Raw genomic sequence first — 15,336 nt, 5'->3', positions numbered from 1 at the left:
AGCTACAGAGGTAGGTCCTACCTTGCCCTTCTGGTTGTATTGCGGAGCTCCACCCACCACCTCCACAGAAGTAGGACTCAGGAAGTGACCGGCTCCGACAGAGTAACCTGAACAGCAGCAGGAAACAGTGTCACACATAGATATTACAGTAGTGAAAACTAAGTGAGTGAGTAAAAGTTCATTTACTCAAGTGCTGAAATTAAGTACCAAGTATTTCCATTTTATGCTACTTCTTACTTCTACTACACTATAGAAAAATTGTTACTACTTACTTTTCACTGACAAAAAGCAGTGTGTAGTTGGGGCCCTGTGTCATGTTTCATGTCATGTTTGGTTCTGTTTTAAGTGATATTTTCCTGCAGAACAATTAGACTTTAAATACATTTAGTTGATAATGCTTTTGTACTTTTACTAGGATTTTGAATGCAGTCTGTTTACATTTTATATTGTTGTATTACTGGTACTTTTAATCAAGTAAAACATCAGAGTACTTCTTCCACCACTGATGACTTTGACTGTCAGCATAATGTCTCCTGCTCAGAAGAACAGACCTGTTGATTAACATTCGAACGGACTGATCTGCAACTGATACGGTGCTATCAGAAAACCAGACCTACACGAAACTAGTCTTCACAGCTCAACACTTCTATGACAATGAAAAAGAGCCTTGTGCAAGAACATTTTCATATTCTGATCCTACCTATTCTCTTACTTTCTTTGTTTTCAAAGTCAGATTCACCAAACTCGTAGTAAATTGCTCATTTCAGCTTGATGAATGCCACCTTGTGAAGAAACTTGACTCAAATTTGTGAAAAAAAGAGTCACTGTGCTTGGCCAAGAATATAAAACCTTGTAAAACCACAATTTATAATTTTTACATTTAAACAAATATGATATAATGTGTTAAATAGTGAGCTTTGGAGGTGCTGGTAGGTGGATTTTATTATCTGTCTTTATGATAAGCTAAGCTTACCTGCTGCTTACGGTAGCTTCATATTTATTGTACAGAAATGAGAGTGGTATCAATCTTCTCATCTAACTCTCTGCAAGTAAGCGTATTTCTCAAACGTGTTTCTTTAAAACATTATTGGTGTGATCACACAGGGTTAAGACTTGGGTTTTGGTTTAGGTTTGTCATTTAGTGGTTGTGGTAAATGAATGTCACCCCAAAAACAGGTGTGTGTGTGTGTGAGAGTGTGTGAGAGAGAGAGAGAGAGAGAGAGAGAGAGAGAGAGAGTGTTGGTATGACAGAAAGTCGCACAAACAACCACAGCTTTGAAATGTGTTCGAACCAATACTTCCTGTTCATTTGTGCTGTCAGTGAGTTAAACTGCTGCACTGCTAAATGAAGACAACACACACTGATAATGTTGTCTGAGTAGACTCTACAAGATGTTCATCTGAAGCACATTACACTTTGTCATTGTGTTTTGCTGCAGGAAAAATAATGCTTTTCAACTTTTCAAGACCAGCAGATACCCTGTACATGTGAACATAATCAGGACAAAGAAGAAGAGTAGTTTGTATGGAAGAAGACAATATCACTGTGATAGCAGGATGGAGGAAACAGAACAACTCCAGCTGTATCTATAATTATCCCCCACAAAGTCAGAGTTTGTGCACAGTAAGACAAACTGTGTTCTCTCAGAGGTCTATCGTCACACTACACCAACACTCCCAACAACCAAAAAACTCTTCAAGCTGCTGCATTATTGAGCCCTGACGTTGCTTTTTTTAATAGGGTTGGAAATATTCATGTAGAGCTGAGTCATAAGGAACTATAACCATTCAAGTCATGCTGGCACGTCGCAAATGATATTTACCTCGTTGATAATTTAGGCACTATTTCTTGTATTATTCCCCCCTGCAATATTTACAACTGATCCCCTGACAAATGATGCAGAATACATCCATATCTTGTGAGTATACCCCATTTTATTGAACAACAGCACTGCTAACGAAGCACCGCTCAGTCTCAATAGCAATTACACTGCCTTTCTTCCAAGTGGTTCACAGTAAAAGCCTCCTAGTGATTCACTTGAGTGATTTTAATGTGAAGCAGCAGGAAATGTTTGCATTAGCAGTGACTTAAACAGACCGGCTCAGATCAGCACTGCATGAAATAACTAAGCCTCCTCATTCCTTTCAATTAAGCCCGTTTCAGACATGTACCTTTTTAGGTAACATTATGGCTAAAGCATGTGAGCTAATTGTAAATAAACAAGCATAATATATGCTTGTGCACAGCTGGTAGCAGAATTCTTAACCTATGCTTCACCTAATTTATTAACTGTATTAAATGTTCCTCACAATCAGGATGGTCTTTAATAAAGGCTTCAGTGGCAAAATACGTAAAATTATCGCTGATACTGTGAGAAAACTTTCTTTCGTTGATATCATTACACATTTCAACTTATCTGTTTTACAGCAGTAATATTCCTTTCCCTCACCCACCAGGTGCCAAATATCATGTGAGCATGAGGCTCTTTCTCTAAATGATGAAGCCAGAAGTGTTACATATTCCATGTCTGAAAAGTCATCACTCCACAGCAGAAAAAACAACAAAAGAAACCAAACAGCAGTTGACTCTGGCTCAACTCCACTGCATCACAGCGCATCTTCATACAGCAAAACACTGCGTTCTAAAATCAAATACGTGCAAGCGCACATTCGTGGTAGATTACTTTGTAAAGAGCTACATCAGGTCTATAAAAAAAACATTATACACTATTTTGTATGATACAAATATGACATGGTCATATGGTAGGAAAATATGGTCAAGTGAAGTGGAGATATCTGATTACTAACTAAATAATAACGTTCTCATGAAAACTAGGTTATATGCAACTGAATCTTATCACACCCATCGGCAGCCTGAGAACTCCATCAGTACCCACTTTTTGGGTAAAACCTGCTAATCGTTGGATAATGTGATGTTTACTACTATCAGCTGAAACCCATAAACACCAGTTGTCAGTGTTTAATCAATGTGTAATATAGTTGGTTTTAGTACTTCCTGTATGTAAAGTGAACTGTATGTTTAAACTTACATGTAGAAGGTGTATATGCTGGCAGGAGTAATAGAACCACTAGTAGCGTGTATTATTTACACAGGCAGTGGTTGTGTGTTGATGGCAGTAGTGGGAACTGTGTGGCAGTTCCTATAAGTTGCTATAGCATTATTTCAGTGCAGGGTTTAACATTAATGTTTGCCCAAAGTCAATTTTGGGCATATTGGTTATCAAATAATAGCAAACACTACAGTAAAGTGTCATTTAATTAGATTAATTTGTCATTGTTATTTAATATGCTCTTCAGTTTATAAATGCTGCCTTTACCCAGCGCCATTTTCTTGTGAGTGCCCGATCGTTACTGCACATGTGCAACTTTCAACAGAGATGAGAAGGAAGTGAGATGGCACCTTAGCTACTTCCATCATCATCTCTGGAAAAAAACAACGTGTCTAGATTTACTAGCCCAACATGGCATTTTATGTCCCCCGTGCAATCGGCAAATCCTTAATGTTGAGTCCTGAAGTGTATCAGTTACCAAGGTAGCTTCCAAAGCTGACGTTTCCAGAGTCGTCATCCAGGTACACTGACATCCCCCGGCTGGACGTGTTAAAGACCAGAACTGAACCCATCCAATAAGATGTCCCCGGAGCCCCCATGATGATCAGATCCTGAGAGAGACATAATGTGACGTCTATTAAAGCTCTATTATGTCTCTGTCATATATGGGACATATCTCTAAATATCACAAAATCATAATTTCTGCAGTATATGTTGCTTTAAAATAGAAGTTAGTTTTCGACACAGGAAGCTGACCGTATTTGTTCTCTTTTCTAAAATTAAGACAATGTATTTGTATTTTTCCACAAAATGAAGAGGAAAAAGAAAAAAGCAGGTGGCTTCACAGACTTTAAAAAACATCATGTACAACTGAAGTTATACATAAGACAGCAGTGATAGATCACATTCAGTCTGATAGTGGAAACAGTAAAACTTGCTGCTGGCCTGCGTGTTACTGACCTCTGTCAGGAAGTTGGAAATACCGGCCTGACATGACCCATAATCCTCACCAAACTTCCTCTGGTAGTCTGCGAGTTTATGACAAAGAAAAAAATAAACGTTGAGGTGAAGGTGAAAGTGAACAAACAAGAAGATAAAAGCTAAATGTTTCTCTCCTGCAGCCGAACAGCTGCTGCTTTCACATACTATCACACACACAACATCATTTCATCAAGCAAGTTACTGCTGGCGGTAGCTTCACATTTAGTTAGCGTACAGAAACGAGGGTGGTATCAATCTTCTCATTTAACTATTGGCAAGAAATCGAATAAGCGTATTTCCAAAAATGTCAGCCGTTTTCTTTAAATTGTTAATATGATCATACCTCTGCCTTACTGAGGGATGGGAGGACATGAGGACCTGGAGAGTTGGCTGCGGATGGCAGTAACAAACTAGCTTAGTTTTAGCTAGGTGATGTGGGACTTTGAGACTCTGCTTTGAGATAGATAAGGTTCTGTTTCACCTTCTTTAATAAAACAACCCTGACTTTACTTCTGTGGACGTACTGATGAGCCTCAGAGCTTTTCAGATTGTTCATTGCTTCACGTTGGATTGCAACAGAATAAAAAAAAGAAGCGCTGGATAAGTTAGCTACTGTATGTCGGGTACTTCAGGTCATCCTCCTTTCCCTCGTTAATAGAAAACAGAGACGTGAACATATTGTCCTGTTAAAGGTGTGAAAACTTGTTCACACTTTGCTGTATGCTACATAACAGGAAGTTACACCCATAACTCAAGCAAGGTATAATGTGGTTAGGAATAAGGTGGACAGTTTTATGTAGCAGGTGTGTGAATTTTAGTTTTAGTTTAGTAATTTTAGTTCAAGTGTGTGTGTGTGTGTGTGTGTGTGTGTGTGTGTGTGTGTGTGTGTGTGTGTGTACCTCTGTAGCACGGGAAAATAGGCTGGGCATGTCTCAGGTCATTGCTGTAGCGATAACAGACTCCATTAGGCAGCTTGTGGTTCTGACTGTCTTTCTTGGAGTAGAAGACGTTCTTCCAACGGTGACCACATGCCTGAACACACATACACACACATACACACACACACACACACACACAGCATGTGATATGGACTCATTACTGACAATAACACAATCACAAGTTAGCAGTGTTGTCATTCCCATGACCTATGTCACTGTGACAGAGACTCTGTTTTAACATAGTAAGGATTTACAAACTTACTCTGATGTTGAATAACTATTCCCTTTGGTTTATTAAGATCCAGTGTGTAATATTTCTGAGGCTCTATTGACAAAAATGCAATATAAGATCCATAACTATGTTTTCAGTGGTGTGTAAAGACCTTACATAATGAACCATTATGTTTTTATTACCTTAGAAAGAGACATTTATATCTACATAACCGCAGGCACCCCCTTCTATGGAGGTCGCTGTATTTTGTCGTCATGTTTCTACCGTAGCCGTCAACGAACAATCTTTTGAATCTTTTTGTTGGCGCAGCTCTGCAGCTACCAGAATTACGGTGTTTCTGCCGTTGTTCTACGTCATTAAAACGCGGTTATGCTGCGCGATCATGCGCAGTAGACGCTGGTGCCAACAGGAAGTGGCCCTGTAGTATTTTATTGGTCCAAAACTGGCTTCAATGTTCTCCATTCAAATCAGCGGGGTGGCTTCGTCCAGTAATATACTGTCTATGCATTGAATACGTACAAAGAAGAATAAGAGGGCCTAATAATTGTAACATACAGTCTCCGAGTAGTTTTCTTGTTTATTAGAAGTAAGAAGAGAAGTGACATTTGGACAACTGAAGGACACACGTGTTATTTAGCACGAGAGCTGACAGCCAGACGGAGTCGGGACAGACAGCTGACAGCAGAAATCACGGATTTTCCCAGATGGAAGGCTATAAGTTAATGTGGGACAAATGTTTTCAAAGCGGTGCAGAAGTTGTCTGTTTTTTACCGGACAGGTAATTAACTTTGTTTGTCAGACTTTAGCGGTGCAAATGAAAGCTGTAATGGGGCCATAATCATAGAGAGCCGTGACATGTTTCCCCTGTCAGTGGTGTGAAAGATGGATTAATTTCATGGCGCCTACTTCTTCTCCAGCCTGTGGTTTGGCTTTGCCGGTTACGTTAGCGAGACAATCAGCTGATCAGTAACGTTAATTGGCAATAAAACCGTAACGTTAGCTGAGAGCATGGAAGCATCAGACAGCTCAACCTTTACTGACTGGTAGAAAAACATTTATTGTTAGTTGGTTTTGGTTTATTCTTCAGCGCTGTGCTTTGGCTTGTGGTGTTCTGTTAGTTGGATTAATTTCATGTAGTTTCTCTCTCTCCAGCGCTCTGTTTTTGACTTTGTATGTTACGTTTGTGAGAATCAGCTGATCGCTAATTGGCAATAAATAAACGGCAGCTTCCAGCATAGGAGCTCAGATCAGCCAGCTAAACTTTTACTGCGCTTGTAGAAAAAATATGTAGTTGGATTGTAACTTCATGTAGTTCTTCTGTTCTTCATGTAATCTCTCTGTTATGGCTTTGTTACATGGACAGAAATGCGCTGTTACCTTCCTGAGACAAAATGATGAATTTTATTGGTAATGAAACGGTAACAGCAGGGAAGGTCAGATCAGCAGCTAAACTTCACATTTTACTGCCCTGGTGGAAAACATGTATTTCTTTTTACTGCTAATGGTGATATATAACAAGACCGTGTGCCTATCAAGTGACCAATAATAAATACTTTCCGAATTTGCATTAAAAATGTTATTGGATATTGCTTCCCACTGTGCACACAAATATATGTAGTTTTTACTTTCACATGCTAAATGCCCATTAAAACGATGCACCGTTTTACCACAAGCTGAAATGGCTGTCAGTACTACTTTGTGTTTACATTGTCCTGGTATCTGTCAGTGGTCATATTTGATGCACTAGATGTGATAGTTTTTGACAATTTCTTCATTTTCATTTTCAGCAACAGGAAGTCCTGTGACCTCAGCATCTCTGATTCAAATCATGACACAGAGAAGCATAAGTAGTGCTACAATAGCTTGCACTTACAGTAGCAAGTCAGCATTCAAGCTGGTAAACTACCTGCCTGTCCATACAAACTATTATTAGTGCCGTCCACATAGATACTGTGCCTATCAAATAGCAGTACACCTTCAATTTAAAAAATTAGGAAGCAAGTGATGTGACGTAAAAACAGGTTTCCTGCTGATTCATGGGTAGGCAAATCAATTTCCACAAAAAAAAAAAAAAAATGACAAAATATGTACACTTAGTCTCTCTCTCTGTGTTAACCTTGTGCTGGTGTAGCCATTTATGTGAATGGCAAATTATTAAGTATTTTTCTTCCTCCATTATCCACTATGCCTTCACAGTCGACTATCAGTCATTAAGGAGTCACAATAATAGCTCGTCTGTGGTACCTCTGTCACCCTGGTGTGTTGATACACTTAAATGGCAGCGCATGTGCATGTGTGAGAACAGGAAGTGTGTATGTTACCAGGATGTGTCCTCCTTTGTCTCCAGGTTGCCTGGACAGACTGACTCCTAGCCACTGGTGATCACTCTCTGCTTCACACGTCATCCCACAGCTCCGCACCTCTGGACACAAATTATTTAAAATGTTAACGCTGTTTCACACATGCAGCCTTCACGGGTAATTCAGTGGTGTTTTATTGTTAAAGGCCACAGCTAATAGTGTTAACATGGAAGACAGCAAGACTGGAAAGAGGGATCGCCTGGCTCTTTCCAAAGGTTATAAAACCTCTAAAGCTCAGTAACATGATCTCATCTGTTTAATTTGTAAAAAAGTTGTGGTTTATAGGGCTCTGATGCGGGACTAGGCAGACTTTACTAGGCAGACTGTTACCTTTGGAGTAACATTATGCTTTTTAACCACCCAATTTAGATTTAAAGAGACTTTATGTGTTTATCAATGTACAAAATTTGTCAACAATTTCTCAGACATATTTTACATTATTACAGCTGGGTTTTACTAGATTGTCGTTCATTATCTGTTTATACACAAGCCTCCACTTATAGTTGCTTACAAGAGGAGGTACAGTTGTTGACAAATACATAAATAAACATTTACTGTAATAAATGTGTGTGCATTGTAATAATATATAATGCTTTAGATACTGCTCAGTTGCACGTTTGGTAGTATTTCAAATGTTGGAGAAATTACTTCACAAAACACACACAGACAGAAACACACCATCAGTCATGTGGTGGCATCGGTGGGGCTCAGCAGTGATATTGCATTGGTAAACAGCTCCCGGAGATTGAACCGACGGACTGGAAGACGAGTTTGCTACTGGGGCTCCAACCACCAACCTGAAAGAGAGAGTGAGACTTTAACTGTCTTTGTGTCTGTGCAGTGTCTGAATGGCATCTGTGTGTGAAGCATCAAAGAGCTTCTCTCATTGACAAGCACTGGCTCATTAGCATGCACACACACACGGACACACACAGAGTCCTACTGTGGAAATGGCAGCTAAATGAGCATCACAGTGATAATTAAATTAATGTAAAGGTACCGATCTTTGCAGCTAAATAAGCTTAAAGGTCAAAAGTCACGACTGAGGAGATTCATCACCAACATTATTAACACCCATAATGCTTTCAAATGTGGTTCAGCCCTCCATTAGTGAGATCATCACACCCAGATCTCCAGGAGTTTAATATAAAGTAATATACAGTATTTTAATACAACACACTAAACTTCATAATAATAAATGTTTCTAAAAGTCGATCATTAAAACATGACTGTGTAACTTTAGGGACAATTTTCCCTAATTTTTAGGAGAACCAATCGAAAATCATTAGCAGATCAACTGAGAATTTCAAGACTTTCAAGATAAATAGCAGATCAACAGAAGCTCCATAGAGGGTCAATAAAAGATCACTAGTAGCTGAACAGCATATATCGATATGCTCAATAGGAGATTAAAAGAGAATTAAAAAATGATCAAGAGGATCAATAGTAGATCAACAGAGGATCAATAATAAATCAAAAGTATACCAGCGATGAGCTCCATGATGATGAAGCAGGACTGAGTATCCAAACATGGAGGATGGGGGGCCACTGAACTCCAGACTGTGCTCTTGATCCAGACTGTATCCTACCACAGGATAGACCAGGACCTGAACCACAACCAGGATCAGGCTGCAGCGAGCACACACCCTGCCCGCTGAGGGACACATGATGGTGGAAAGACTAGAGAGACACAAATCAACAACAATCAATACACATGAAATGAGAACAAACTCGAAAAATAAAATTGAGAGAAGCCACAAGAATTATTCGTCTCTGGTGTCTGTACGATAAATATTAATTCTACAGTCAGCAGCTGATTAGCTTAGCTTAGCATAAAGACTGGCAACGGAGGAAACCGCTAGCCTGGCTCTGTCCAAATAAGGGCTGGACGATATGGCCAAAAATGTTATCACGATAAAAGTTTCATATCTTTCGATATCGATAATTATCACAATAAGTATCAAATCGTTATTTCTTACAAGTTTAAAGGCTGATTTTTGCTCCTGAGAGAAAGTTGAAGAAACCTGAGGGTTAATTGTGGTTTGAATTCTTCTTTATGGTCAAGACCTGAGGCCAAACTGTGGTTCAGTCCTTTTTCCCGAATAAAATAAACATCTTAATAAAAAAGAAAAAAGTCCTAATTCATGATAGTTCAAGTGAATGAAATCAAACATTTATCGAATATTTATTGAACATTTGATATATTGTTATTGAAAGAAATTATATCACGGTGACTATTATTGTTTTATTGTCCAGGCCTAGTTCCAACTTCAAATACAACAAAACCCCTCTACCAGCACCTCTAAAGCTCAATAATTAACACAGTACATCTCGTTTGTTTAATCTGTACAAAAACCAAAGTGTAAAAACATGATGTTTTTACATCTTGATAACATGATGAGAGGTCAATTGTACATCGTAGTCTTCAAGCAATCAGGGATGTGACTTTTCCTGATGCACACAACCAAAGTATTTTGACATACTATATTCCAGCCTGTCTTCACCAGAAAAACTTCTGTAAAGGTCAATGATGGAGCAGCTTATTACAACCCATATTTATCTTTATTGTTAGGCTGCAACCTCTAATAACTGTATGACCGCAGCAAAGGAGGAGGTCAGGTGACGTAGCATAAAGACTGACAACGTCCGAATAAGAAGGTGATGGGGTGGGTGGATCTAGATGGGTCAAGTAAAGTTAAGCCCTGACATACTTGCTTTTTAACAATGCATAGGCGTAGACAGGCGTCGCCGATGCAAACGGCTTTGTTCACATACTTGCCTTCGTACTTTACGCGTACCTGGAGGATTAAACATGAATCCACTAAGGGACAGATCAGGGCCGGATCATCCCTCGCTGACACCAGGTTATCTTCCTTGACAACCTCCGAATTTGCACATGGTAAACAAACCAAACATAGTGACACTCTATATATGTACTCTCAGATATGTCTTTTTGGGACAATTGACCTCTTCTTGAATGGTGCTATAATAAAACTAAGTATATTGTTTTATTAGAAAGTCGAAAATTAAGGATGAAAGATGACAATGACCTGATTCCTGTAAATCAGCTTGCACTATTTTAACTGTTCCAAACAATTAAACTAATTTAAGAATCAGAATAATGTGTCTAATTCTTGACTTGTAGCCTAGATTAGTTCTAAATCTACAGTTTAAATCAGACAGGAGCTAAAACAGAATCAGTTGGAGGAACAAACTGATACATTTTGCCCAGAGCCCCCAAACTTCTAGGTCTGGCCATGAGAGAGTTCCACTGAATTCTCCACAATACAATATTTTTGATAAATGTTTAATTCTGAACATTTAATTCAAACAAAGCATTTTACTGAAGTAAAGGAATTTGGGGACATTTTTTAACCACTGGATGAAAGCAGGAATACAAATTTATTCTTATAAAGGTAATGTTTTGGCTATTTTCGGGTTTAATTTTGATTTATCTATTAACGTTCCATCTTCAAAATGTCAAAAATATTTTCTTTTCCAATCAAACATTATGTTTAAGTAAAAAATCTTTGCATTGAAGAAGCAGAAAATTTTTTACTGTTTTTGTGAAAACTTTCCTTCGTCAACTCTGTCAACTAATCTCTCGGCTCTACCAAGCGGGCAATTTACTGCACCTCTCAGACAGCTGATATCCCGCGTCAGACTGCAGATATCCCGGGTCTAACTGTGGGTCCAGTCGGTACCGGGCAGGTGTTGAATCAGAACTGGGCAGACTGAGTCACAGGCGCGCAGTTTGCTTCAAAAGTCTCTGTTACAATCCTGGTTGTTCCCGGTATTGGTCTCCTGTAAAACCTCCTGTTGCTCCTAGGTCCATTAACCGTCTCGTGCTTGAACCGGTTTGTCCGTTAGCGCCGCGCACGAGGTTCCGGGATTCCGTGACAGACAGAAAAAGTGAATTGAGATGAAGCCCAATGGAACTAAACAGAAGTTAAAAAATCAGCACCTAACTTAGAGAAACTTGAGTTCATCTGAGTGTGACATGAAGTCAATGAAGCTGAGAAGTGAGCGCGCGGAGACCCTCCCTCCCTTTGCGTGCGTGCGTGTATGTGTGTGTGTGTGTGTGTGTCTATGTGTGTGTGTGTGTGTGTGTGTGTGTGTGTGTGTTTAACGGTGTTTCCTCTCCACCCCCCGCCGCCACCGCCTATATGCTGAGCGCGCTATGTGTGTGTTCGGGGTGTTTCCTCTTCCGTTAGGCCTATCACTAAAGTGTGAATGGAGTCGGTGTGGTTGTAATCTGATTTTACAGTCTGAAACACATGAATACTCACAAATATGGCCTACAAGTCTAGAAACAACAAATAAACAAACACTCAACAACATATGCATGGAACTCTTTTTGGTCAGAGCTTGTAGGCTACAGATGTTATTAATGTGACACTGGATGCAGTGCAGGCAACTGTATTTAAGTAGGTTTGTAGCCTTGTAGTATTTTATGTATTTCCCTGGGGAATTCTCAAGCAAACAACATTAAGGTGATATAGGCCTACATATTAATGCCAAATAATAGCATTTTTTTTTTTCTAAAATGAGCTATTTAGAATAGCTGGCCTTCTATTACTTTTGTTTATGCTAAGTACACTTTAACTTAAGTAAAAGTTGCAGGAGTTACTTGTAAGAGTACTTCTATACTGTGTTAGCATATTGCTGCTTTTACCAAAAATATCTGAGTAGCCTACTTCTTTTACCACTGTTGGACCATAAATTAAAAGACAACACAAACTGATACTAAACTTTTTAAGTGTAGCTACTTAAAGTTTATTTACATTTGAAGAAGTTTAGGAGTATAATTCCAATATTGGTGGGTAACTTTGTGATGTTACAGCTGTCATGTGGTCTATAATCCTGCTTAGCTGAAGCAACACTTAACTGTGTAATTAAGGAAGAGTTCAGTCCAACAGTAGCCAGATTTGAGCCAGCAAACAGCACCATGTTACAACAAGACAAGGGATGTGTCTGAGAACACTCCCATGTTCATTTATTATCTATAACTTTATAATATACACTTTGACACAGTTGTGCTTTAGGTTAATGCTAACATCAGCTGGCTGTCCGCCAGTGTATGAATGTGTGTGAATGTTAGTTTCTGTTTGAGCACTTAGGCTCAGTGTATGAATGTGTGTGACTGGTGAATGCAGATGTAGCGTAAAAGCGCTTTGAGTGGTCGAAAAGACTAGAAAGGCGCTATACAAGTATGGAGCATTTACATTTACATCTAACATCTCATAATGTTTACCAAGTTAATTTAGCATGTTAACGTGCAAATATTTGCCAGAGCACTAACCACAAAATACAGCTGAGGTTGATGGTAATGATATTAGTTTTGGATGTATTTGGTCACAAGTATTGCATAAAGTAACATTTTTACCTGAGGATGGCGCTATGAAAAGTCAATTGATCATCAGAGTCATTAGGATTCTTGCTCTGGGGACCATGAAGTCCATGGCAATCCATTCTATAGTTGTTTTCAACCACAAGTCTCAATCTCATAGTGGCCGTAGAAGAAAAGTCAGAGGATCAATAGAGTCATTAGGATGCATATTGATGTTGGTGAAGTTTTTTGAAGTGCCAAAAACTGTAGTTCATCAACTAGCCACTGGAAGCTGGCTCCAAAGTGAGTCAATCCCCACAGACTCCCCATGTTAAAACGCCCAACTAGTCATCAGAAATAAAAAGTCTGCAGTCTAGTACAAAAAACGTTTTTTGTCTGTATAGCTCATTTCCCCATCCATGAGAACAGTGTAGTATTACAACCACCAGTAGTATTATCTAGTAGTATCATATGAATTCCTACAGTATGTGTTGTTGCAGTTAGTCAGATAGTCAGTTAGTCAACAGATCCATCCAGCCGTTTGTGTAAATACTCACTAAAAATACATTCAACGGAACTAACTACTTGTGTGATTCACTAGACTCAGAAAATAATGACTTTATAAGTAGTTTGGAGTTTGAAGTGATGAATAGCTGGCGTGTTCACTTGAAGTTCAGTGTGAGGATATTTGTCCTGAAAGAGTCACTGAAGAACTCAAACCGCTCTGTGATTCATTCCAGACCTTCAACCAGCCATCAGTAAATAAACTAGACAATCTGGAAGTCTTTTCACAGAAAGTTGTCAGTGCAAAAAAAAATTATACATAAATACAGTATAATAAAATAATAAAGGTACCAATCTGTCTTCAGCTCAAACTTTATATCTAACATCTTTATTAATCACTTTATAACTACTACTTCAGATTTAAACTGTTTTGATAAAAATAGCTCCAGACAGAAGGCACTTATGGAGCAGACAGTTGTGTTTGTGTGAATCACGGAAAGGACACACACACACACACACACACACACATTCACTCAGTGTGTTTGTTGGTATTTCCTGTTAATGACCCACAGTTATTGTGCTGGAATCTGACCAACTACTTTTCCCACCCTCCCACACACTCAAGAGGTTAAATTAATGACAGACAGAGACACAAAGCAGAGTCGTGTTTCCTCCTCCTCCTTGGCTGTGGCATTAACAGTTACAATTTTGAAATATCAGTAAGACTGTTAGTTGTTACTGTTGCAACGCCTGCCGATCTTTACGTTCTCACGCAGCACATGCATACAGTTTACAATGATAACGGTGGCAGATTTAGCACATAATTCTTTGTGTTGTTCATTTTTGACAGAGGTGAACAAAAGCAGCTTCTTGTTGCAACCATAATTTTTGTTGAAAATTGCTGCCAGTAGACTTTATCAGCTGTAGCTAGCTTGCAAATTAAGCCAGTGTTAGCTTAAAAATGCACTTGACTGCCACATTATATTTTGCTAAAAGACTGACAGCCTACTTCTGCAAGGAAAAGAGGCCAGTAAGACCAGTTTAAACAGCCGGTACAAAACATTTGTCTCAATCACAGGCAGAAAGCAGCACTGGTGCAGTCATCATGTGCCAATTGAGTGTGTATTTGTTTCTGTTGACAGCTCTGACACTTCCTCTGTTGTCTTTCATTTCCATCTCTCTTTTTCACACAGTCCCAGGGGAACATCACACATAACCTTTGTTTTATCCATCTATATCCCCTTGCAGGTCAGATCCCCTCTATAACCGTCCACACCCCTGCAGAAGGAGAAGAGGCCTTGAAAGAGGACTTATGCTGCAATTACCTGCTCCTCAGATAGTCCAGTTTTCCAAGTTTGGAAGTCGTTCCACCCACTTCGGTATGTTCATGAGTTTTAAAGTCATAATTTGTAAACAACATGAACATGTTTGTATAGCATTCAGGTATGTGTATGTATGATGTGGCTATCCAAGTATGCTGAAGCAGTTGGAGGCTTAGTGATTTTCTCCCAGATTTGTTGCTGCACCAGTAGGCTAACGCTAAATTCCCTAAAACCACTAAAATATTGCTTTACCTAGATTGTTAATGCTACTAAATAACTGATCAAGGTCACTCTATGTGGACAGCAAGTAATGGTTACAACCTAATACTATATTACAAATCACATTTGCACATTAAAACTGATGTGAATTTACTAAAAGTATTTACTTGCATCCGCCATTTTATGTAAAATGACGTTAAATCACCAAGTCGTGTACCAACATTTTTGCAGACTTTCTGAGTTGTTGTTCTGACCTTACGGGGCATTTAAGGGAGTTTTCCCAGTCGGGAACTAATGTTTCGATTACTCTGACAGCATGTGAATGCATGGTTAGTATCAATCAGACCCTATCATGCTCTGCCATACTAGTCCATTCCCTC

General features: G+C 39.1%; 2 protein-coding genes across 3 annotated transcripts in view; one reads left to right on the top strand and one right to left on the bottom strand.

Annotated features, from left to right (window-relative positions):
- cerkl (ceramide kinase-like) overlaps positions 1 to 7,939 on the top strand; it is a 67,779-nt gene extending 59,840 nt beyond the window's left edge. The window contains exon 14 of the mRNA XM_046053672.1: positions 7,570 to 7,939. Within this exon, the coding sequence (XP_045909628.1) occupies positions 7,570 to 7,594 (25 nt within the window). The 3' untranslated portion in view covers positions 7,595 to 7,939. The remainder of the gene's footprint in view (positions 1 to 7,569) is intronic.
- The window catches only part of itga4 (integrin alpha 4), a 29,794-nt gene extending 18,221 nt beyond the window's left edge, over positions 1 to 11,573 (bottom strand). The window contains exons 1-8 of one of the 2 annotated variants that reach the window (XM_046053669.1): positions 11,218 to 11,573; positions 9,068 to 9,262; positions 8,261 to 8,379; positions 7,544 to 7,644; positions 4,952 to 5,084; positions 4,032 to 4,099; positions 3,550 to 3,682; positions 22 to 107 (exon numbers count right to left, since the gene is read on the bottom strand). In XM_046053669.1, coding sequence (XP_045909625.1) covers positions 22 to 107; positions 3,550 to 3,682; positions 4,032 to 4,099; positions 4,952 to 5,084; positions 7,544 to 7,644; positions 8,261 to 8,379; positions 9,068 to 9,249 — 822 coding nt within the window. In that variant the 5' untranslated portion in view covers positions 9,250 to 9,262; positions 11,218 to 11,573. Of the gene's footprint in view, positions 1 to 21; positions 108 to 3,549; positions 3,683 to 4,031; positions 4,100 to 4,951; positions 5,085 to 7,543; positions 7,645 to 8,260; positions 8,380 to 9,067; positions 9,263 to 10,357; positions 10,503 to 11,217 lie in introns of those variants that run through there. The other variant, XM_046053670.1, reaches the window with a different exon arrangement.
- Between the last annotated feature and the right edge of the window lie 3,763 nt (positions 11,574 to 15,336).

This window comes from Micropterus dolomieu, linkage group LG07, assembly GCF_021292245.1.
Source record: "Micropterus dolomieu isolate WLL.071019.BEF.003 ecotype Adirondacks linkage group LG07, ASM2129224v1, whole genome shotgun sequence".
NCBI lineage: Eukaryota > Metazoa > Chordata > Actinopteri > Centrarchiformes > Centrarchidae > Micropterus > Micropterus dolomieu.
The sequence above is the reverse complement of the archived record's forward strand: the minus strand, read 5'-3'. Positions and strand labels throughout refer to the sequence as shown.